The sequence below is a fragment of the Sander vitreus genome, chromosome 4 (genome assembly GCF_031162955.1).
Source record: "Sander vitreus isolate 19-12246 chromosome 4, sanVit1, whole genome shotgun sequence".
Classification (NCBI taxonomy): domain Eukaryota; kingdom Metazoa; phylum Chordata; class Actinopteri; order Perciformes; family Percidae; genus Sander; species Sander vitreus.
In genome coordinates this window covers 24,599,620-24,622,858 of record NC_135858.1, presented here as the reverse complement: position 1 = coordinate 24,622,858, position 23,239 = coordinate 24,599,620, and the positions used below count along the sequence as shown (strand labels likewise).

Genomic DNA, 23,239 nt, shown 5'->3' with positions numbered 1-23,239 from the left:
TCATACGTAAGCCATCCTCGCAACTTCATTGGCCAGTCGGCACGGCTGATTCACAGGGTGAAATGGGTGGGGGAGGGCTGCATTGGATTGGCGACAGGACTAGCTCTTTTTTAACAAATCAAAAAAGTGAAACATCACAGGCCCGAAAGGTACTGCATACTAGTATAACACCAAATATCAAGAGCAGCTTCTTAATCGAGCAAGAAGTATCTTCGATATGCTGAAATAGCTATTTGAGGCACAGCGTGCTCTCAGCTTACACATTTACACAAACACTTCACAGCAGACTTTACATAAAGACAAACAGTAACTGTAGCCATGTTTGCGTTTTACTGGAAAATAATAACCAAGGGGAAGTGGAAGACTGTGTAGTGGGAATCTGTTGTTATTAATGGCACTTTTCACATCCTGTGGATCCCGTGCTTTTGGACATAACAGCAAGGATACAATTAAAAACAACAACAACCGTAAAAATAGCAATTAAGCAATCATGATGTCAGAAATAAAAAAAATAATAAAAAAATATAAAAAAAAATCACATTGAATATTATGTATGCACAAAGTATGGGGTATACAGTTACTTATTGTGAGATTTGTAGTGTGTTTTACTGAATATATTTTACATACATCTATAGTATTCAGTGAATATATTTAAAATGTAATTGTTATTTTAAAAAAACTACGATGTGGGACATGACAGTATAACTTATGCGGTTTTAATATTAACACATCTGATTTGTTTTATTATGCTTACAAATTGTTCTAAGATGTGTCAGGAAAAAAAATATACATTACCAAAATATATTTTATTATGTTCAAATAAAAAAAAATACAACTTATGGATTGTAGGAAATGTATGCTGTACATCCTTCCCTGTATTTCTACGGTGAGGTTTGATTGTGAAATGTAGGATGTCATTACACATGTAGGCCTACAAATGATGTTACAGTAAACAAGCAGCTAAATGTTTCTCTTTATGTTGTTGTTTTATCCTGTGGTCACATTTAGTTGAGTGTCTGCATAGTTTCTTAGCTCCACCTGTAATTACGAGGTTTAGTTAAACTGACCAGAGGAAGAAGACATGTTTGTTTTCTGACAGCATCCTAAAAATAGTCGGAATAAATGTACGACTGGGATGACACTTTCCATTCTTCTTTGTGGCGAATGTCTCCTGTCCTTTCACAGGGGAAGCTGAGTGCAGCCACATAAAATCACCTGCAAGTTATACTTCCTGTACTTTGAATTATAATTTGCAGGTAGCACCTCCTAAATTAAAAGAAATGTAGGCCTATGATAGCTTTCATAATCTAGACATTACAGGGCAAATGTCAGAATAATATAGTCCGGAGGTCTTATACATTTGAGTACTGTAACAATAAGCATGGTAAGAATAGTTTGAGCATCCCAAACGTACCTACTGCTGTAAAGACATATTAGGCTATAGAGATTATTATCACCATTCAACCTGTTTCATTGTCCGTTGAGCCACACTGCCTGCTGCCCTTTACTGCTTAGCCAAGCTTTGCGTACAAATGACTGCATTATGACCAGCCAGAACCTTTTGTAAGTTGAACTATGGAGATTTTCATTGTGTGAATATGCGCATTTAGTCTTGGACATGGTGAAAAATGTTTAAGGGGACGTTTGTCTTTCACGTTTTTTAATCACCAACTGAGATGAAACCGGTGACACACCTCCGCGAACACATAAGATGCGACCGAGCTGACAGACATGTAACGTTTTTTTAAACTGTCGTAGCTGGCTTGCTAATTGTATTCCCCAATTAACGCTATTTACGCTCAACAGCATCCGTGTACCTTCGGGGATGCGCGGGCATGTTTTTGTAGCCCTTGACTGCTCTTTTGAGCTGACTCTAAGCAGTGTAAACGCCATGTTATAACACAATGGAGATTTTTTTTTTTTTATTTAAAAAGTGGTTAATTTTCCGTTAGCCTTCTATGATTAAAAAGACCAACGTCGACATTCTCGCGCTTCGTCTCAAACCCAAAGCCGGTGTTCCAAGGCAAGAAGATGCGGCTTTAACCGTTGGGATGAAAATATTAACGTTAGCTTACCTTCAACAGCTATTACGGCCGGTATGGTCCATAATATCCATAGAATATCCATTATTGGTTACTTATATTGCCCAGACATTCAAATAAAATATGTCCCGAAAGCCATTGACAGCACAGGCAGAGAGGGGACAGGCGGTCCTTCACCTCCAATAGAGCGATCCCAGATAGCAGAGAAAACCAACTCAAATCTGAACCAAGTTTGGGCGAAACCAAAAAAACGACAGACAGAGGGGAGCACCGTGCAACACAGAAACATGGATACGCATTTCAGCGCTACATTAATCAAGCCGCTCTTCTATAAAATAGAAACGATAACTGTATTTATATAATTAATGATGGAGGGTTTAATATGTTTGAATTATCGTTGCAGCCGCTCGTTAAGAGGATCATTCAACCCCTTCAAAGCCACTTCAATTTACCCCGCTGTCAATCATCAAGAGGACAGTCCACACTGCCTTACCTAGCGATAATTAAGTGTTTTGGGACCATGTGGGTCATTTATAAAAGATGGAGCAACTCATACCTACTCACAGCCACGCCGCTCTAAATGGAAATACTGGTTACTCTTTTGTCAGACAAAGCCTAAACGTGTCTGCGGGGTTCACTATAAGGCTCCTATGAGCCATTTAGTGACTTTTTGCGCTGTAACAGGTGACGCACACGGAGAGCAATTCAAGTAGGTTTAACATTTTCTTTACCGTTTTCACCTCTTAAAATTGTAGTTTCATTGGTTACCTCTATACAGTTTTCCACTAAGCCTTCCACCAAGGCCGAATGATGTTTTTGTTTTGTTTGGGGGGAAAGTTGATGTAGGCCTATTTGAAGGCTATACCTTACTATAAGAAAAATGACAGTGTGCAAATATTTCAATTCTGTATTACAATTATAAACTCTGATAACATACGATTATTATTAGATTTCTGTGTGTTGTTTGTTGTTTAACCAATTGGATGTGTGCCGTGTAAATTCTTGATTGATTGATTGACGCACCTATCCGAATCATTTATGTGGTCTACATTGTTAGCCCACAGCTAATATAAACTAATTTAGACATTAGTTGTTTAGCATGCAAAACATTAATCACATCACTCACACTAGCCACATTATACGTGTAACTGCATACTGAATAGGTCTTTTGTTACAGAATTGAAAACTACTGGTACTTCAACATTGACACGTAGGCTAGGATTTATGCGATATGTAAATCAGAATAATACCGTTTACTTATTTATCAGCTGTGTGTATTTTAACAGACGCTACGGCACAGTGGAGAAAACAAACTATATATATATAGTTTTATATAAAATTTGATTGATTTTATAGGTTTTCGAACATACTGTCATAAGTCAGTTTTAGAGCTTAAAATGAAGTGTCCTGCTAATAAAGAAAATACTATGAGACATAGGCTGCAGACTGAAGGCCATTACTACAAACTATAGTGACTGGTCATAGTTATACGACTCTTATTTCTGCTGTAAAATAGCGCAGTCAGATAAAATAGTGCAGCCTGGCATTAGAGTGAAGACTGAAAAGGAGTCACAAGTCATTCTATAATTGAATATAATAGTCTGCATAGTAGCTGAGTTTGCAACCACTCACTTCAAAACAGCCATTGAGAGATTCGAATGAATTGTTAGGTCAAGTGAATGACTTGGCAAGATACAATTTAAGAAGTCTGCATGTTTTTACTTAAGTGGACCATTAAATGTTATATCTGAGGGGGATTTCTATTCATGACATGAAAATGAATTGAACTCTAACAGTGAATGCATAATCAATAAGTATTTGCTGCATTGATTCTTCTGCACAGTTAACAATGCTGACATTTGAATTTCATTTCAATTGTATCAGTCGAGCCAGAGGTGCTTTAGAAATATACATATACAGTTTTTGGATTTATTCAACTTTTTGTAAACACAGACTGGCTAACCATCATTCATGCATCCCAAGGAAGGAATCATGGGACTGAACAAGTTGTCAATTAGGTAGACCTGAGCAGTAGTTATTTTCCAATTACAGAGCCAAGAATCCAAGCTGAAGTGAAATGTAACTTCCTCCAGAATGCAAAACTTTCCTTCCTGTTCATGAATCATCATGAAACTATAATCAGTTGATGTGATGTTGGCACAACGTTCTTTAAGACATGTCACAATTAATGTTCCAAAATGATTTAAATTGAGCTGTGTTTGCACTAAGTTAATTTGAGTTGGCACAATGTAGTCTGGCAGCAACATTACCGGCAATAATTTTCCAGCGATCAATAAAAATGCTATACGTTAAATAAATATGCATATTAGTAATCATAACACATTCAACTTTTATGAGTTTTCTACTGTTTTAATAGGATTACTCTTTTCCAAAAAGAAAAGGTCCAAGTTGTCAGTGATGGTTGGCATAAAAACTACATCTGAATGTTAATGCAAGCCATAGCCTTATTTATTTTTTAAAATAGTATGAAACCGATTTCCTGCCCCATCCAGAAGCTGCTAGTAAAATCCCATAGTTTTCTTAACAGAGTTATGATGGGTAAAGAATAAAACACAGGCTGGTTTTTATATGACAGGCATGGAGACAGATGCCATAGGGACACACTGAAACAGCTGCATTAATTGTCGATATGCTTTATTTGAAATACATAGATACCCGGAGAGAAAGCATGATAAAAAAAATGTCCAATGTACACAAAAATGTCAAATTGCTTTTTGTACAAAGAAAATGACAGACAGGGGGGACGAGGTGCAAACAGAACAAGTTTTCAGATGTGCTCATGAGAATTTACAGTACACAAGAAACGGGTGAATGTGCCTGGAGGGAGATGTCTCATGGATATAAAGTATGGAGTCACTAAAGCTGGACAAGAAACAAGAATCTAGAATAATTATTTGTCAACAAACATGCCGTTCTCATTCCATGTCGCACCGCTGTAGCTAAGCAGCAGGACTTTCATGGGTTAAACGAGCCAGGCTGATTTATTTGCCTCCACTGAGTTTCGACTATTGATTCCAGGTCACTTGACTGGCTGACTTCAGATCATGTTCAGGTGACTACAACACAGATGGAACAAAATGGCAAGGCACTGAGAAAGCAGCTTTCCCCCCCTCACTGTAATGAGTTCCATACAGGCTCAATATTGGCTTGAGCCAGAAGAGAAGTGAAAGATGTTGAAGAAATGATATTAATACTGCCCGAAGAGCTCTCTCTGCCACGCTATGTTATAATGGGTGCATAGTAATACAATATAATGCAAAGCAGAGATGTTTGAATGTGGAATAAATCCTCTCCTGCTCCTCTGTGACTCTGTAATCCAACAGTACTGTACCTATAACATTCCCTTACACAGCAGAATCAAAACAGCATGGTTGTACAGTAACAGTGGCCTCAGCAGTCTACAGTAAACACAACATATCCTCAAAACCTCAAAATACATGCAACAAATCACCTGTTAAATTACCCCCTAATAATGCACACAAGGTGCACATAGGACACACTGAATTAGCTCAGACACGTTTAAAAAATTGCAGCACGCAAGCTACACAGCAGCAGTAAAGCCGAGCTACGTGTTTGCATGAAATTAGTTAGCCTGTTAGCATCTTTTCAAATGCTATGTCGGCATTATTTTTTTTTTCTGTCGTATGTGTTTTTGACAAAAAACAAAATTAATTTGAATAACGATCAAATGACACGATATGTTGATATTATCCGTCATATGTAATAGTTTCACAATTATTAGAACACGTTTTCTTTAAGAATTTGCATATGTACTGCTGCATGTGGAGCATTGATTGAATACCCATCCGTGATGATTTGATCTCTTTATGACTATTTTTTTTGTTTGTTATTCAAATCATATTTGCTATTCATTTATCACAACACTGGTGCATTTTATATGGCTATATTCAGACATATTTATTATTAATACCAACTACAAATGTAATAGGAAAAAATCCTAATGTTTAATAATCATAATTTAAAAATAAATGCCATAAGATTTAATAACATTTCATATAGCCCATCATAACTATAATTCAGAAAGGCCAGTTATATTCAGGGCAGCTTTTGTATGACATTAATATTATTATATTTAAGCTTTAATATAATCAACATTCATTTCACGTCTGATTATTATTATTTTTTTAAATAAATGAGGTAAACTTGCGAAGAAAACATCCTATTATTTTGGCAATGTTAAAATGATTGTGTATTGGCAATGTTTAAATTCATTCGATTCAGGCTATCAGAAATGTCTTTCTTAAGTCAATACTAAATCCATATAATTGAATATAAACTATATATTGATATTGAATACATCAATATGAATATTTATATGGATGAGAATATGGAGTGATGGATGTGAAGCTGTTCAGACTTTGACACACAATATACAGATATACATATTGTAATGTAATTATGATTATACTTCAAACAGTCAAATCTGCAGTGCTGTCGTTTAAAAGAGGGATTGGAATGTAAACTGTGGGGAGAACAGGAAATCTAAGTATTTCAATGTTTTGCCGTGTTATGTGTGATTGCATCAACACTGCCACCCAGAGTTTAAAAGCTGAACATTCATGTATTCTTATTATTGAGTACACTGGGGATGTTTCTGACATTATTCAGAGTAAGGTCACCTCTTTTTATTAACTTTCAATTGAAAGTGCAGCTTTTGTGAGTAAATGCCAGGCGATATTAGTTTATTGTAAATTAAAAACTAAATTATATATTCTGCTAATACACTGCATATATCTATATTATTCTTACTAGTATAATGTTACTGCTACTACATTGCACATATCTGTACATGTTGTGCATACACTGTTCATATTACATAGCCATATTTATTCTTCTCTTCTAACACTGCAATATATTTCATGTGCTGCCTATGCACCACCTGTGTACTTTGTACATCGCATTGCACTTTTCTGCTTTTTTGCACTTCTGGTTAGACGCAAACTGCATTTCGTTGTCCTTGTACAATAAAGTTGAATCTAAATTAGAAATCCACAGAAATTACTGTTTGCTCTTAAACAAGGATACGAGTGCATTTATTTTATTCCATAAGAATAAAAAACTTGAATAATAACAATAATTCAACTCTGAATAACCTCAGGAAAAAAAGAGCTATTTAGTCATTCTTATGAAAGAGTTCATGGCTTACTAGAGCTGAGTGGTTTTGGGGCAACTTATAATAACTGAAAGTAACTGATGGGTGCAGAGTAACATACAGTATGGGTTTTTAAACTCATAATTAACCGCCCCCCCCCCCCGCTGAATGGATATCAACTTCAAATGAAAACAAAATAATCACTGCTCACCATTTGTCAGCGAGGATGAAACGAAGTTGATGAGGGTTGAGAATGAGTTCCTTCAGTTTCTAAGCTATTCCTATCCTTTGGAATATTTAGCTTGAACTTAAGGTCCACTCTGGGCTGGAATCGATTTCCCCTCAAGACTTAAAGAGCTTACGGTGAAGTATTGCAACCAGTCGGCATTGGCAGCTGGATAAAGGCCGAGGAAATAAAATGGCCTGCTTTCCATAAAAAGTTGGTGTGTGATCCCTGACCCTGTGCTGAGAAAAAGCTATGGATTCCCCTAGTCTAAGGAGACCTTTTGCATGTGGATTAACCTCAGCTGAGGCCACGTTTTCACAAGCAGGCAGAGTCGAGTTGGCTGGATTGAACAAGCAGACAAGCAGAGCAACCAAACCTAACTAAAACTAAATGTTTTTTTATTTGTCTTAGCAGACAGGGCAAACTTTGGTTGTTATCTACTTTGCTAAATGAAATGGCACCGCCAACAGAGGACACAAAGGCATTCTTAGTTTGTTTTGAAAAGAAAATATGTATTCAATGAAGCTGGAAAAAAACGATGGGCTCACTGCTTATCTTTCATGAATAGTCTACTGCACCCCACCTCACCCCGCTCCACTCCAACCACCACCACCTTCCCAGCATATTGGTTTACCCCTGCCAAAAATTTAATTCAATCCCACTAAGTTGCTCCAGCTTTAATTAAATAGACCAAAAGCCTTGGCAGGATTTAATTTACTTTCTTGTTAAGTGAACTTTACAGACACTGTAGAACTTTCACTGGTATACTTCAGGGACCTGAAAGGGGATGCTAGCACTGAAGTCCTTCCCTTTCACGTCTTTAGAATGAAATCACACACATTTCCAAGCACTAACTCGTGTTTTCCCTGACAAATGAGGTGAGGTGAAGACTGAGATCAGTGTCTTCTTTGGTTTATGGTGGGCCACGGGCTTTCAGGCTACTTAAAGAGAATTGTGTTTGAATGGTGCGCGGCTGTCGGAGGGCAGACAACACTTTTTATCATCATAATAAATCCACCCACTATTACCATAAAACAGAGGCCCAGTAAAAACTGATTCCGCTGACAGTCATGACGAAATGAATGCCTTGATGAAATGGCAGTCATCAATCATGGCGTTGGTTTTAAAATGCTAACATCCCCTCTAAGCTCTCTACTAATTGATATGAACCGTTGACATAAATCAGCCGCTGTGTGTTGATGCTACGCGCTGTTGTCACTGTGGTTTGCATTTCAGAACGCACGCACACTGAGCCGTGGTCTGCATGTGTTCAAGTCGTCGTCCTGCGATGTGGATAGCTGAGCTGTGTTGTTAGAATAGAAACAGACAGCCTTTTCATGTGAGGGTTCATCTAAATCTTCCCTTTTGGGAACTTTCGTTGCTTTGGGGGCCATTCAAAAATGGCTGAGTTATCGTCATAGATAAGTACAGAGTTTAAAGCCTCTTTTGTAATGATCCTCAGCAGTTTTTATCTCGAGAAGGAGTTTTAGACTTACACAAATCTAAGCTGCGAAATAAATTTTTTCTGTTAGGGAGAAAATGTGAAGTATTTCATTGGACCCAAGAAAAAACACTACTATAACACAATGGTATGGGGATCGAGTTTTCTTCAAATAGAAAGGCTCATTGTCAGAATTAGAAAGGTAATGCTTCATCAACAGATGGCAGCATTATAAATCCTCCTGCTGTGTACATATGTACGTACATACGTACATATGTATGTATATATGTATATGTGTATGTGTGTATATGTATGTGTATATATATATATGTGTATATATATATGTGTGTGTGTATATATATCTCATAAGTGGACACTTGTACACAGGCTTGGGGATAAACAGAATACATGGAACGTTACTTATTTAGGATACAAAAAAGGTAACGATTTCGTTAAAGTGACAGAAAAAAAAGACTCAATCAGATTACTGATACAGTTAGTAAAAATGGGGATTATTAGGATTACAGTTTTAAACATACCCAATGCCCAAAAAAGAATCTTAAAAAAAAAACATTTTAAAATGAAATAAAATAATAAGATACTATATATGCTACTTGGATTAGGTTACTTTACTTATTACTATTTTTTTCTCTTACTTTGTTGATTTAATGTTCAGAACTGTAATGTATGAGCTTGTGTTAAGCATTAGCATGATTCAATAAAAGATTTTGTAATTAAAAGATTATAAATGAATGATCTTATGTTTAATTTTACATATCTTATCTCATAATAATGACATAAATTAGCAGTACAAAAATTCTGTTTGGGCATTGCAAAGAGCCACATCTGTCTCTATAATTTAAACTTGCGTTATAAAAGGGTTGGATGGAATTTCTGAAAATTGTTAATATAAAAATGACTTCACCATGTCTCAAAGCCAGAATACAGTATGTGGTGCTCCTCCTGATCTTTTTCTCTCTCCATCTAGACTGAGCAACAGATGGAGGTGCACAACAGGATATTACCACTAAGAGGATTCCTCTTTCTTCGCCCATCACTCTGGACGTTTTTTTTATTTTTTATGTGGGAACAGAGTCTTTCATCGTGACCCAGCTCGACTGGCTTACTGGAACTGGTGTAGAGTTGTTGGTTAAGCCCTCTGAAACCCGCCACCACTACCCATGTTGACCTGCTTGGCAAACCAAAATCCTTAAACAAGTCCGCTGTGAATAACCTTAAAATAAGTAACCAGGTGGGATTAGAAAGTCCTCGTAGCGTCTTGAGTATCTGAACTTTGACTTTTCACTCAGAACTCCGAGGTAGGTGCCAGCTCTCAATGTGTGAATGGCCCAGTGTTAAGTTTACTCTCCAGGGCTACAGTACAGGACTGCTCAATATACTGTTTTTATATCGTCATTGCAATATCAACATGCGCAATATACATATCGCGAAAAGCTGCAACATATCGCGATAGACACTCCGATTTTTTTGTGTTAGTTGAAAGAAAATATCAGTAGAAAAATGCAAATTAAAATGTAACTGCCATTCCTGCCTTTTATGTTCAATTCAATGTACAATTTGTTCAATAAAAGTGTTAGAAATGATTTCCTTTCATTTGTTTTAAATTCAACAAGCACTTTATTGTATTTTAGCAGAATACTGAAAGCAGCATAAAGGCAAAACGGAGTACACTTTAATATATTTATCGCAAGTAATACCGTTATCGCGATATTCAACATTATGGCATATTTTTCTCATATCGTGGAGCCCTACTACAGTTATACCTTTTTATAAGAGGCACTTTGTGCTTCCCATAGGCAGGTAACTGTTAGAGTATTATTTACATGGATTCAATTGGGTTATAAAACTAGATACAGTGGGGAGAACAAGTATTTGATACACTGCCGATTTTGCAGGTTTTCCCACTTACAAAGCATCTAGAAGTCTGTAATTTTTCTCATAGGTACTCTTCAACTGTGAGAGACGGAATCTAAAACAAAAATCCAGAAAATCACATTGTATGATTTAAGTAATTAATTGCATTTTATTGCATGACATAAGTATTTGATACATCAGAAAAGCAGAACTTAATATTTAAGGACATGTGCGGGCCTGGACATGTGCTGGCTTGAGCAGGGGGACCTTGCGTGCGCTGCAGGATTTTAATCCATGACGGTTTAGTGTGTTACTAATGGTTTTCTTTGAGACTGTGGTCCCAGCTCTCTTCAGGTCATTGACCAGGTTCTGCTGTGTAGTTCTGGGCTGATCCCTCACCTTCCTCATGATCATTGATGCCCCATGAGGTGAGATCTTGCATGGAGCCCCAGACCGTGGGAGATTGACCGTCATCTTGAACTTCTTCCATTTTCTGATAATTGCGCCAACAGTTGTTGCCTTCTCACCAAGCTGCTTGCCTATTGTCCTGTAGCCCATCCCAGCCTTGTGCAGGTCTACAATTTTATCCCTGATGTCCTTTACACAGCTCTCTGGTCTTGGCCATTGTGGAGAGGTTGGAGTCTGTTTGAGTGTGTAGACAGGTGTCTTTTATACAGGAAACAAGTTCAAACAGGTGCAGTTAATACAGGTAATGAGTGGAGAACAGGAGGGCTTCTTAAAGAAAAACTAACAGGTCTATGAGAGCCAGAATTCTTACTGGTTGGTAGGTGATCAAATACTTATGTCATGCAATAAAATGCAAATTAATTATTTAAAAATCATACAATGTGATTTTCTGGATTTTTGTTTTAAATTCCGTCTCTCACAGTTGAAGTGTACCTATGATAAAAATTACAGACCTCTACATGCTTTGTAAGTAGGAAAACCTGCAAAATCAGCAGTGTATCAAATACTTGTTCTCCCCACTGTATATCTCAAAACACAAGTTCAGTTACTTCCAAAGCATTCAGGGAAATGAATGAAAACATAAGTGATTTATTCTGTGAGCATTGTTGGCATGACAACAACATTAGCATTTTTTTTATTCCAAGAAGAGAGGTGTTTCCATGTGATTGATATGAACACCAACACTACTTATTAAGATGACAGATGTTATAACATCACAAGTGGGTGATGAGAAGAGTCCGTTCTGTAGAGCTAATGCAAGAGAAATCTAATCTTCTAAAAAATGTATTTATTGAAAAAGCATCTTGTGCTTGAGTATAGGGTTGTATGGGTGAAAAGATTTGATGAGGTTGGACTTGGCTAAATTATCAGACCACTGAAGCCGTCCTCTGTCCTTGGAAATATAAGCTTGCCTACAGAAAGCAAAAAACTGTTCATGGTGGCAACTTGACTCCTTCTATAAACATTATTGTGCCAACATGTCTAGCATGTTTATAGTCACACACACACACACACACACACACACACACACACACACACACAAACTGCACAGTGTGTTGCTGTCATGTACATTTCATGAGATATCCATCGTGTTATAGGGACAAGCCGTCGCTTGTTTGGAATTCCTGTGTTCACATTCAAAATCTAAATCTAAATTTCAATATCAAAATTGTAGGCCTTAAATTATTATTAGTATTGCATTTCCTACGTCTATGTAACGCTTTACCTCTAATTCTCATTAAAATGCTTGAGAATGTTTTTTCTTTTGTGATTCCGTGGTGTTCCGTGTAGTTCTTTCTTTCACTAGTCCAAATATAATTTGCTGTATTACAAATGAGACCTACATGCAACTTATATTGCAGACAATCAGCTTCTGTGGCATTTGCGCTAGTCTCTTTCAGATTGTATCACAGACATAAACCTATGGGGAAGTGCAAGTTTAGCTATACTTGGCTTGAAAAAACTGAATCTAGGGCTTGGTTAAAGCCAGTGTTGTGTGCCAGTGTCACTTTTGGATCAGAGCCAACACTAAGAGCGGAGGTGCTCTGGGTCCTCCACACGGTGACTAGACACCAGTCCTATAATGTGAATGAGGAAATCTGGGAATTGTTTCAGATAATGTTTCCTAACTCTGATATCTGATATGTTTTTGTTGTTTTATAAGTCTTAAATTTCATGCATAATTGTCTTTTTCTAAGATCATTTTTAGGCCTGTATTTGACAGGACAGCTGAAGACATGAAAGGGGGGAATGACATGCAGCAAAGGGTCATAGGTCAGAATTGAACCCTGGCCCACTGCATCGAGGAGTAAACCTCTATATATGGGCGGCCGCTCTACCAACTGAGCTATCCGGGCACCCCATAATGGTCTTAAAGTCTTAAATTTGACTTGGTGAAACCTGCAGAAATCATGAGATTCATGCAATTTGTTTGCAAGTCAGATTATCACAGGAGTTACGGTAATTTCCTATTTAGTTTGTGAATTATATGAGAAATAGTTCAGACTCACTGATGCTAGTATTATATTACCATACTTACTGCCTACTGTATGTCTTTACGAGTACTTCTCAAGCCGTGTTGTGTACGTGATTTTATACGAGCACAGTATGAACTACTGTACAGGTATTTCACAAGTGCACCGTTAAATAAAGACCTAATAAAAATCCTGCAGCCATTTAATGACTGCATGGGATCTAGATGTAGATGCTTTTACTGTTGGAAAGCGTAAAAAATGGTTAATTTAACTTGGTTGCCGCTCTGAGGGATATTACCTCTTCATGTATTTCCTTTGTATTTGTAACCTCAAACCTGAGATGGAGAAGGAGAGGAATGGGGGGGAATCTCCAGGGGGATCCAATTCTATTTTCTCTCGTGTTCACTGCAATATAATGACTTTGCAACAAGATCTCTTTCTGATTGTATCTCAGTAGACTTAAGAAAAGAAGTCCATTTTTCCACGGGACCATTTATCAGACCTCTATATTTCTTACACTGTAACCATCTCACACTTTTAACCTGTTTAACGAACAATATAACAGACCGAGAATTACTTTCCTGTAGTCTGTGATAGCAGTTCAATACTTAAAGATAAATCATCCTAAGCCATTATACTATACATATACATCTTGATCTCGCGTGGCTTAGCTACCCACGTGATCTCGTCCTCACACACACACACACACACACACACACACACACACACACACACACACACACACACACACGTTTTTGCCTTTGTTGTAGTTGTAACAAGTAAATAGGTATATTGATTGATGAAGAACTATTGATTGACAATTAATAATTTGGAAGTTAAATAAATTCTATTATACTTTAACCCTTGTGTTGAAAAAGCAAAAACAAACTGAAAAAAAAACTGTTGATGGGAAGACAACACAAGGGTTAAAGAGCAGTTGTTTGTGATTATTTGTGTATATGTTGTAGTAACAGCTGGTTGAACAGGTCAGTGCTCGAATTTCACCCTTCCTGTTCACTTTATATATATATATATATATATATGAGATAAATTAATCAAATAAATTAAGATCTGTGTTTTCAAAGAGAACACCACCTATGAGACTGTTTTCACAGCTCAGTTATTGGTCCCTGATTCCAGGGTGGTGCCCCGTTTTGATTGTTTGTCAATTTGGTAAAGTTCTTAATAGACATATTGATAACTTTATTAATATTGATAAAACATCGTTGATAAATTGCCTTCCTGAACCCCAACAAGGGTTAACATTTTCCCTGCAGATCATGCTGAGTTCAGCATGAACAGACATGGTAACTTTCCAATCCCAATAGCTTGTGGCAAAAGTCTGTCTTTGCAGGCTAGCACAAATTTGTCACCACTGACCAGATTTTGTCTGAAGGCTTAAGGATCCTCAGATGACGTTCAGCTGAGTTGACTTGCCAAAACTAGAAAAGAATGTAATTTAATCAATCTAGTTACAAATGACTTAAAATGGCCTGAAAAGAAGAAGGTAGCATAAGAGTTAAATATGTGTTGATACTACAAGAAATTAAACATTCAACAAGCCACTATACAGAAATGTCCGCTGAACATTCTGGTTTGATTAAGAGTCAGAGTACAAATATGTGTTTGTGTATACATGTGTGTTTGCATGGATGGGAGTGCGTCTACTCTGTCCTGTGTGTTTGTGGCAATGCCTATACATGTATGTGTCAGCATGCATGCAAATGTCTCTGCGTGTAAACGTCACTGTGTTAGTGTGTGTGCGTGCGTGCGTGCATGTGTGTGTGAAGAGGAAACAGAGGGAGCTGAAACTGAAGAGCAGAGTGAGGAAATAGAGCAGAAGAATACAGCCCTGACATAAAGAAATCCTGGATAATTCTGCCTTAAGATGTGCGAGGGCTGCAAAGAGCAAAGCAGAGCATACAGAGGTCGTTCCCATGGCAACCTTTGCCCAGAGAGGTCCCTGACCCTCCTAAGCGGAGCACAGATTGTAGGTCACATATGGCACCAGCGATCCAATCAGGCCTAATCTGGCTTGACTTGTGGGCCATAAATTATACTGGAAAGCTGGAGCACACTGTGGCTTATCTCATCAGGAGACTGTATGATAATGGCCGTGTTTATGAATTGACCAATTAAATGTATATGTCAACGCAGGCATGTTTTGTCTATCAGATGCTATGATACCCTGCTAAGCATAAAGCCGTCATCATTAAGGACCCTACATAATGATGTAACAAACATTACTAACTTCATTTATTCTAATGCTTTAGCTTTTTCCCATAATTGTCAAATCTATTAAAAATATATATTTAAATACATATATATGCATTTAAAATAATACTGTGGGTGTGTGTATATATATACACAGAATATACTTTAACAATTTTGTGTGAATGGCAGCGTATTGTGACCCACAGAGTCCAGATTTTCATACAAAACTATTTTTTACCTTTATCTAGATTTCAGTTTCCAGGTATTCAAATAAATGAATGTGTAAAAATGAAAACTATAAAAATGTATATTAATGTATAAAAATGTAATTATATTTACTGTAACCTTGCATTTTTGTTTGCTTTCGTCATTGTTGGGGGTTGTACAGATTCCAGTGTTGTATGTGTAAAAAGCACAGCAAAATCAATCAATTTCTTTAGAAAAGTGAAGGCAACATAATAGACAAAACATAATAGAAATAACGGAACTATGTCATGTTTAACGTGTTATTTGGGCTATACAAAATGTCATTCATAGACAAAGAAACATGTTACGTATAGGCTACATGGTGATGATGCTTGATTTTACTTATTGTTGGGTTTAAGCAGACCCCAGAGAGGTCTAACTGCCTGTTATAAAAAGTTTAAATCACCCAAATTATTTGGGTTATATTGGGATTATTTGGGGTGCTGCATAAAAGTTCCATCAATGCCAATCACAGATATTATGTTTATGAGCAATTCTAAAAAGGTATCAAGTTGATAAAATAATGTAAAGGTATGTTTGTTTTTAAAAGGTGCCCTGCCACACGTATTTAATTACTTTGTGGTTATGTCTGAAGTTCTAACATGGACTCTGTAACATTTTTTGTGGAAAAAATGCCTTGGTTACCTTGTTTCAAACCATTCTAGCGTGGTATAGAAAGCCTGCAGGAAGACTCAGCTCGATTTGTGCTAGTTCTCACTAAGCTGCTTGACTCTGATTGGCTAACAGCTAGCCAATGAGAGCCTGGCTATCAGCATCCTTTACCCAGTGCAACTGGGCGAGTTCATGAATAGTAATGAGCTCAGGCAACACAATGTCAGACTGACCAGCTTTTGTAATTGGACTGATTTCTCCGCTTATTTCTTTTCAGTAGCTAGAGCTGACAGAGGAGGTAGCAGTTCATTTTCACATTCATGACATAACAGCAACACATATGGACCTAACATATTTCAAAAAATGCAAGTAAAAACAGTTTTGTGTGGCAGGGCACCTTTAAAAGCTGTTAAAAATGGCCTGGGATCTCTGGACGCAATTTAGTGGGGGGAAAAAATACATTTCAGAATGTGCCTATACTCAAATGAAGAGGGACATTTTAGTGCAGAAGTTCTTAAAACGTCTCCGTAGACAGATGTAACTTTATAATTCCAACTTCACACAGTCATCAGTGTAAGAAACTCTAGGGGAAGCACTTTATCCAGGATGTAAGACTTAGAAGCCTGCGGCAATGCAGCAGAAACACATATGATTTGAATGATTTATATGCCATGTTTCTGGAGTATTGAAATAGTGCGGATAGCCAACCTCAGAGGGGCCTTAGAGTTTTATGCGCATTTTGTAAAGGGTTTCCAGATACACACACATTCAGCAATGTGGGAGCTTAATAGAAGCTCCCATTTTCTGAGGTTCAGAAAGCTGTTAAATCCTATTTTAGGTCAAGTCAGCTTCATGGTTTGGATCATCTAAATTCTTAACACTCAGTTATGCATTAATAAAACCTTGATTTGTATATGGGAAACATTAATTTTCTGCAGGCATGGCACCGAAAAAAAGAAATATATTTTTTACTTTCTTGTAATTCTCACAAACCCTCATGATTCACCTTGGTATACACGTAGGCTGCTGCACACTGATGAAAACACTGACTCTAATCTGGATGTAAAAAACACAATGCTGGAGGAGATGAAAGTCTGGAAAAGCTTCTCAGTGGAATATGAATATTTAATGTGTTTGAATTTAAAGTAACAAGTAAAGTAAGTAAGACAGGAATGGCGATGGTGTCTAACATTTGCATTCCTACTTTCCTTCACATTGTCAACACTAAAAAAAAAAAAAAAAAAAAAAAAAAAAAAAGTAATCTTGGTGTTTGTCAGGTGGTGAAGCTAAACAATGCAGCGCTCTGTGTGCAAGTTCAGCCTCAATCTGATAGAAACAGCTCCTGATCTCTGACTATCTCTCCATCACTGGCCCGTGGTTGGCGATTTCATGAGTGAGCTGGTAATAATCACGGGTGACTGGATTCTCACCTTTTTCCCTTGTGAAGGCGCGACTACACTCGTGAGGCCTTCGGTGGCCATATGGGAACGCTTAAGGTCTGAAGTCAGAGGAATCTTTACATCTGCTTCTCATTGCTTTATCTTGCTTCTTATATGCTTCCAAGTTGAAGAAATAACTGATTACATTAGGCAAAATTGCTGTAATTATTCACAAAAAAAAATGTAAACATAATATGACTTATTATCCACGTGCAAATTCAGTCTGCACGTTTTGATGATGTTTGTTGGAGCTCTTAGGAACATATTAGATTTAAATGGTGAGACCAGAGACGCAAATATAATTTTACACATCTTGAAATATTTGAGTAAAGTACTCGCAGATGTAATAAAATTATTTAATGTCTGCAGTCTGGATTGGCATTTTACTTCACTTGCATATTTGTATTCTTTCATGGAGGCAAAGTATCTCTACAGTGTTAGTGTATTTTGAAAGTTATTCAACATATTGAATGTTTTTTTGTGTGTGTGCGTTTGCAGTTTCCAGTGGGAATCTAAACTGTCATTTTTTGCAGCGTTAGTGTCTGTTCACAGTACCGCATGAACAAAACTATTCACTGCAGTAACCTACGTCTCCTCCTCCGTAGACGTGCTTTCTGTTGAAGCTATGCTCACCGGACTTGATGTCTGCTTACACAACAATAATTCCGAACACCACCCAGTGACACACACACACACACACACCTTATAATATAAAATGTAATATTCAAATTTTGTGGAATATTTGTGTTAGTTGTAAGGTAAGTTGCTTGTGTTTAAATTTGAATATTACATTTTATATTATAGACAGATTTTTTACTTATTTACTCATTCAAGTCATTTGCATTTATTTTGTCTATTTGTTTTACATGGTGTTATTTAAGTTGTATCTGTTATATGCTTATCTACAATTTTGTGATATTATTATTAGATTTGGGCTTTGTGTAATATATAAATGTAATTCTGTTGGCATGATACTGCTGTAAATTGTCTAGTTTCAATATGACTGAAATTATAGTTTAATAAATAGAAGAAAAAAACAGAGAAATGTTGCTTATAGCCAGTAGACACCAGGTTCTGTAATAACACATCAGACTAGAATCTACACTATTTAGACACTAGATAGTTTTAACTGGCATGCTGTCCTTCCGAACTCTGCGGCTGTATCTTTAAAATGTCTTCAAGGTTCACCGAGCTTGATGGAACTTTCTGATACAGTCAAGTGCACACAGCGTAAGTGATCAGACCTTATTACTGAATCATGCAATGTTCAACCTCTCAGACTGCTTGTTTTAGGCAAGCAGTCTCCCCCATCTGAATGCAAGGAAGAGGTATACGGCGGGAAAGGAGGAAGAAAAGGTGACAAGAGCGGAACTCTGAGGCTAATGCAATTTGAAAAGTCCTTTAATGCCCCGTTTATAAATTGGAAAAATTGACTTTCCTCATAGAAGTGACACAAGCCTGCACTCTAGGACGTTTCAGGGGCTAAGTGGAGGTTTCGAAGCAAGCTGCAGCAGACCCTGAAGGCCGAGCAAATATTTCATGAGTAATTTAATATCTGGAACATGAGACCGCGCTCCACTCAGGATGCCGGCCCGGATATAGACAGTGATCTGGGAAGAAGGAGGGGGAGAGAGGCGAAAGGGCAAACCAATGAGAAGTTAGTACTGTACACCAAGTTTCCTCCAAGGGTGCTCAGGGGATACTGCACTATACCACCATCTTCAAAAACTCTGTATGTCCACTGGGCATACTTCTGTAAGCCCCATATGGAATGGACATCAACATCTACAATGTATTTACACATGAAGCCATCTACTCTTAAAATATTGTCTAAAGTGGGTCTCAAAATTGTTAGTACTTCTACAGTAAGCTACAATAAAGCAAAATTAGATTTGTGTGATACTAGTATTTTGCTTACTCTCACAGCAACCAGGAAAAGCCCCAAAGACTGTGAATACATGCTAATAGCGTTTTCCATATGACTGCTTACTCAAAAGGGAACAAAACAAAAGAGGTCCTTCTTGTGTGCATGAATCAATCTTTGCCTTGCCTTCACCCATGGATGGATCACTGTACTGTAATGTGCTTGGTGAACAACTTTCATTTTAATGAAAGGGTGCCAGATTTTATGAACTGAATCTGGTATCCAGTTCATAAAATATCATGTATCCATGGCTCCACCAGACAGCATTGCTGCACACCAGCACAGAGTTTTAGCATTTAAGAGGGATTTTTTTAAATCTTTTTATGGATGCAGTTTCACTGAAAACAAACAAAACAGTGGCTCCAAAAGCAGGTTTTTCAGAACAAAACCGAAAGGAGAGAGTGACAGAAGAAAAGCACAGGTGCAGCTAATAGCATTAATGATACAGTAGGTCTGTTTCATTGGCCCATCTAAATGGACAGAGTAGTTATCAATGTTATTAGTTACACTTGTGCTTTTCCTGCTACAATAAGTAAGTGGTCTGCATTGAAAAGGTCTCCAGTATAGAGGATGTATTAGTACAGGGCAAACACACTCAAGTAAGTAGGCCTACTCACGTTTCTAATACATTCTAACTGTTTTTAAACCAGATTGTGTTGACTTTTTCGTTATTGTTTAAAATAAGCATAAAGTCCTGTTAGCTTTGTATTGTTAGCATGATCCCATCAGTCCTGAATAGCCATTAGAAGGAACCCAAACATTTCAGCAGGGATGGAGATACGAGAATATTGCACTCCAGTACTTTGGTAGGCCAAAAATGTACTTTGATAAAAGTAAAAAAGTAGGTCTGTTACTGCTTTACATTTTTAGATCAAAAACCAACAACATGTTCCATTTCTATAGGCTAGGTGGACATTTGCAGCCTGTGCGTACAACTGATTATCAATTATAAAAACGCAACCACCTTCATTAGTGAAAATAATAATATAAATATTAATAATAAATAATATAAACTGCACCGTGATGGCAGCCACAGACTAACAAGCAAAAAGAGGGACGCACTGTTTTTTTCATGTGTAAATCTAGTCTATGCAACGCTGCGTTGATAGGAAACACAGTGGCAGCTGGAACGTGAGATGGTTACAATATGGACCTTTTTCACAGCAGACATTTTGACTTGTCATGGTAGGAAAAGCACAGCTGAAATTGATAACCTTAACGATGGCTCAATTCCATCAAGTGTCCCAGTAAGCTATTCCAGTGAGTCAGCATGCACAATACCAGGGCCTCTCCTAAGTGGAACGCAGCCATCATTAATGGTTTTGAATACACCTGTGCTTTTCCTACTATAACATGTCAACATGTCTGCTGTGAAAAAGGTCTATTGAATGAGTCTGAATTGTTCTCACCTGCCTGAACGTCATTCTGTCCTCCTCCCTCTGCTCCAGGTTCAACCCTCCTTCACTCTGAAAGCATAATCTAACCAGTCCACTAAACCTCTCTGTCCCACCATACTCTTCAAAGTTTTCAAACATGTTACTGTAATCTGAAAGAGGCTCTGCAGTTATAACCTGACAGACAAAACAGCAGAAAGTTCCTCAGTGAATGCAGAAATCACTGGAGGATCCACCATTTGCATTTTAGCATTTAGCATGTTAGCCACACCCAGCATGCACCTGTTTTTCACGTGTGTGTGTTTGATTTGTGTCACCAAACATGCTAGCCAGGTGGAGAATTACTTGTAAGCCAGTGATTACGATTATTAGGTTAGATGCAACCTCTTTTTTTTTTAACTAGGTACATGTGTTGGCTCCTTTCTTTTCTTTAATTCTCACACAGGTTAGCATGCATTTTTTCATCTTTTGTTTTGACTCTGTAACAAATTCGAATTGAAATGTAGGTACAATACTTATACTTAATGAAAAATACAAGTAGGCCTACATAAAAGAAGTTACATTGTAACAGTAACAAGAGCTGCCTAAATTGTTACTTTGACTGCTACATTTAGGCATTTATAGAATGTGTTATATAAGGTATGTTGAAAATAAAAAAGTTTATGGATGGAAGACAAACTTCTTGGCAACTTGAGGCACCAAAACAATATGTCAGACAGCTGTAAAGTAAAAACTTCCATGAAAGTAAATCCTGTCAAAGCCCTGTCAAATCAAGAAAATTGTGCGATATTTCTTTCTCTCCACCCAACTGAATTGGTGCTCAGAAATGCACTGGTGGCTGAAAGCTATAGGAAATAGCCTATAGTAGCAGGTGCTAGTTATAGAGGTAGGACTTAAAGTAGTATTTGTAGTTTATTTTTTTCCTTATGGTCTGTTTCAAAACATATGATTAAAAAAAGCACTATTATTGTTATGCTTTTGTAGCTATAGGGAGTAATTTAAGCTTTACAAGGCATTACATTTGCGTAAAAAATGCCTCAGTGACTGTTTAGATGTTTTGCCCCTCTCGTACTTTTAGGTAACATTTGCAAATACTTGTTATTTAGGCCACAGTTTATGGAAATGATTTCTGGGTAGTTAAGCTCAATGGTTTTCAGCCCTCTAGCCACCTACGTACGACTTTTTCACCTTCTGAAAATCATGTTCCTCATTCTTTAAACAAACATACGTCACAAATGTCACAAGATCTTTATCAAATAGCTACTGGAGGCATTTTCTAAGTCAATATATTAAAATATAGTCAAAGTCATTACTTTTTCAGTAGACTAGTCGCTTGCACTTTGGTGATTTAGCATATAAAACACGGATAATAGTCATGAGATGAATTTGATGTGGTTGGTGTGTCTTTTGAGGAGGGTTGTATTTAATAACGGCTTCAGCCCAAAAGTATGTGAAGTTCACACCACGCCGATTACAGTCACATGGTGGGACAAAAACCTGCAGCATCATATGCTACTGCTGGTACACAGGCACACGCACATGCACACACACACACACACACACACACACACACACACACACACACACACACACACACACACACACACACACACACACAGTCAAACTCATGTATTATTGAGAGTAAGGGAGCTCCCAGGATCCAGCAAGGTTGTGTAAACAAACTAGATGGTTATTCAACACAATATGAGGCTGTGATATGTATAATATACTGTATATAATATGTTGGAACATATGGCATTTTGCCATTTTGAGCTAGACTTTTGACATTTACCTGAAATGCAAAATAGCCTACATAGTTCTTTGATATACTGTATTACACTTGTGTAAAATGAATGTAATTTATAAAATAAAATGTTCTACAGTCATGTTTCACCATTACAATGCAATACCAATGTTTATGCCCTTGAATTAGCATGTAGTGTAAACCTAATTGACCGTTTACTAAAACCTGAACAGAAATTTGTCCAATTATAGCAACAGTAACTAAGCACGGCAGGCCTGTCAAGCTTCATTCAGTCATTTTTGCCCATATAATAAAACAAAAATAAGCACCTTCAAGAAAAATGTGGCATGAATAAGAAATCCATTGCATTACTGTTTGTTTAACAATATTAGCTGCAAAATATTGCTGCAATGATGGTTATTTAAATACAGTAAAAATGAAGTCACGTGAACTCTTTTAACTTGTTAACTCACTGATAAGCTAGAGTTTCATTTTCAACAACAGACT

General features: G+C 37.2%; 1 protein-coding gene across 4 annotated transcripts in view; it reads right to left on the bottom strand.

Moving 5' to 3' along the window:
• The window catches only part of ephb2b (eph receptor B2b), a 144,363-nt gene extending 142,136 nt beyond the window's left edge, over positions 1 to 2,227 (bottom strand). For all 4 annotated transcript variants that reach the window (XM_078249140.1, XM_078249143.1, XM_078249142.1 and 1 more), the window contains exon 1: positions 2,076 to 2,227. In XM_078249140.1, coding sequence (XP_078105266.1) covers positions 2,076 to 2,127 — 52 coding nt within the window. In that variant the 5' untranslated portion in view covers positions 2,128 to 2,227. The remainder of the gene's footprint in view (positions 1 to 2,075) is intronic.
• Positions 2,228 to 23,239: the final 21,012 nt, after the last annotated feature.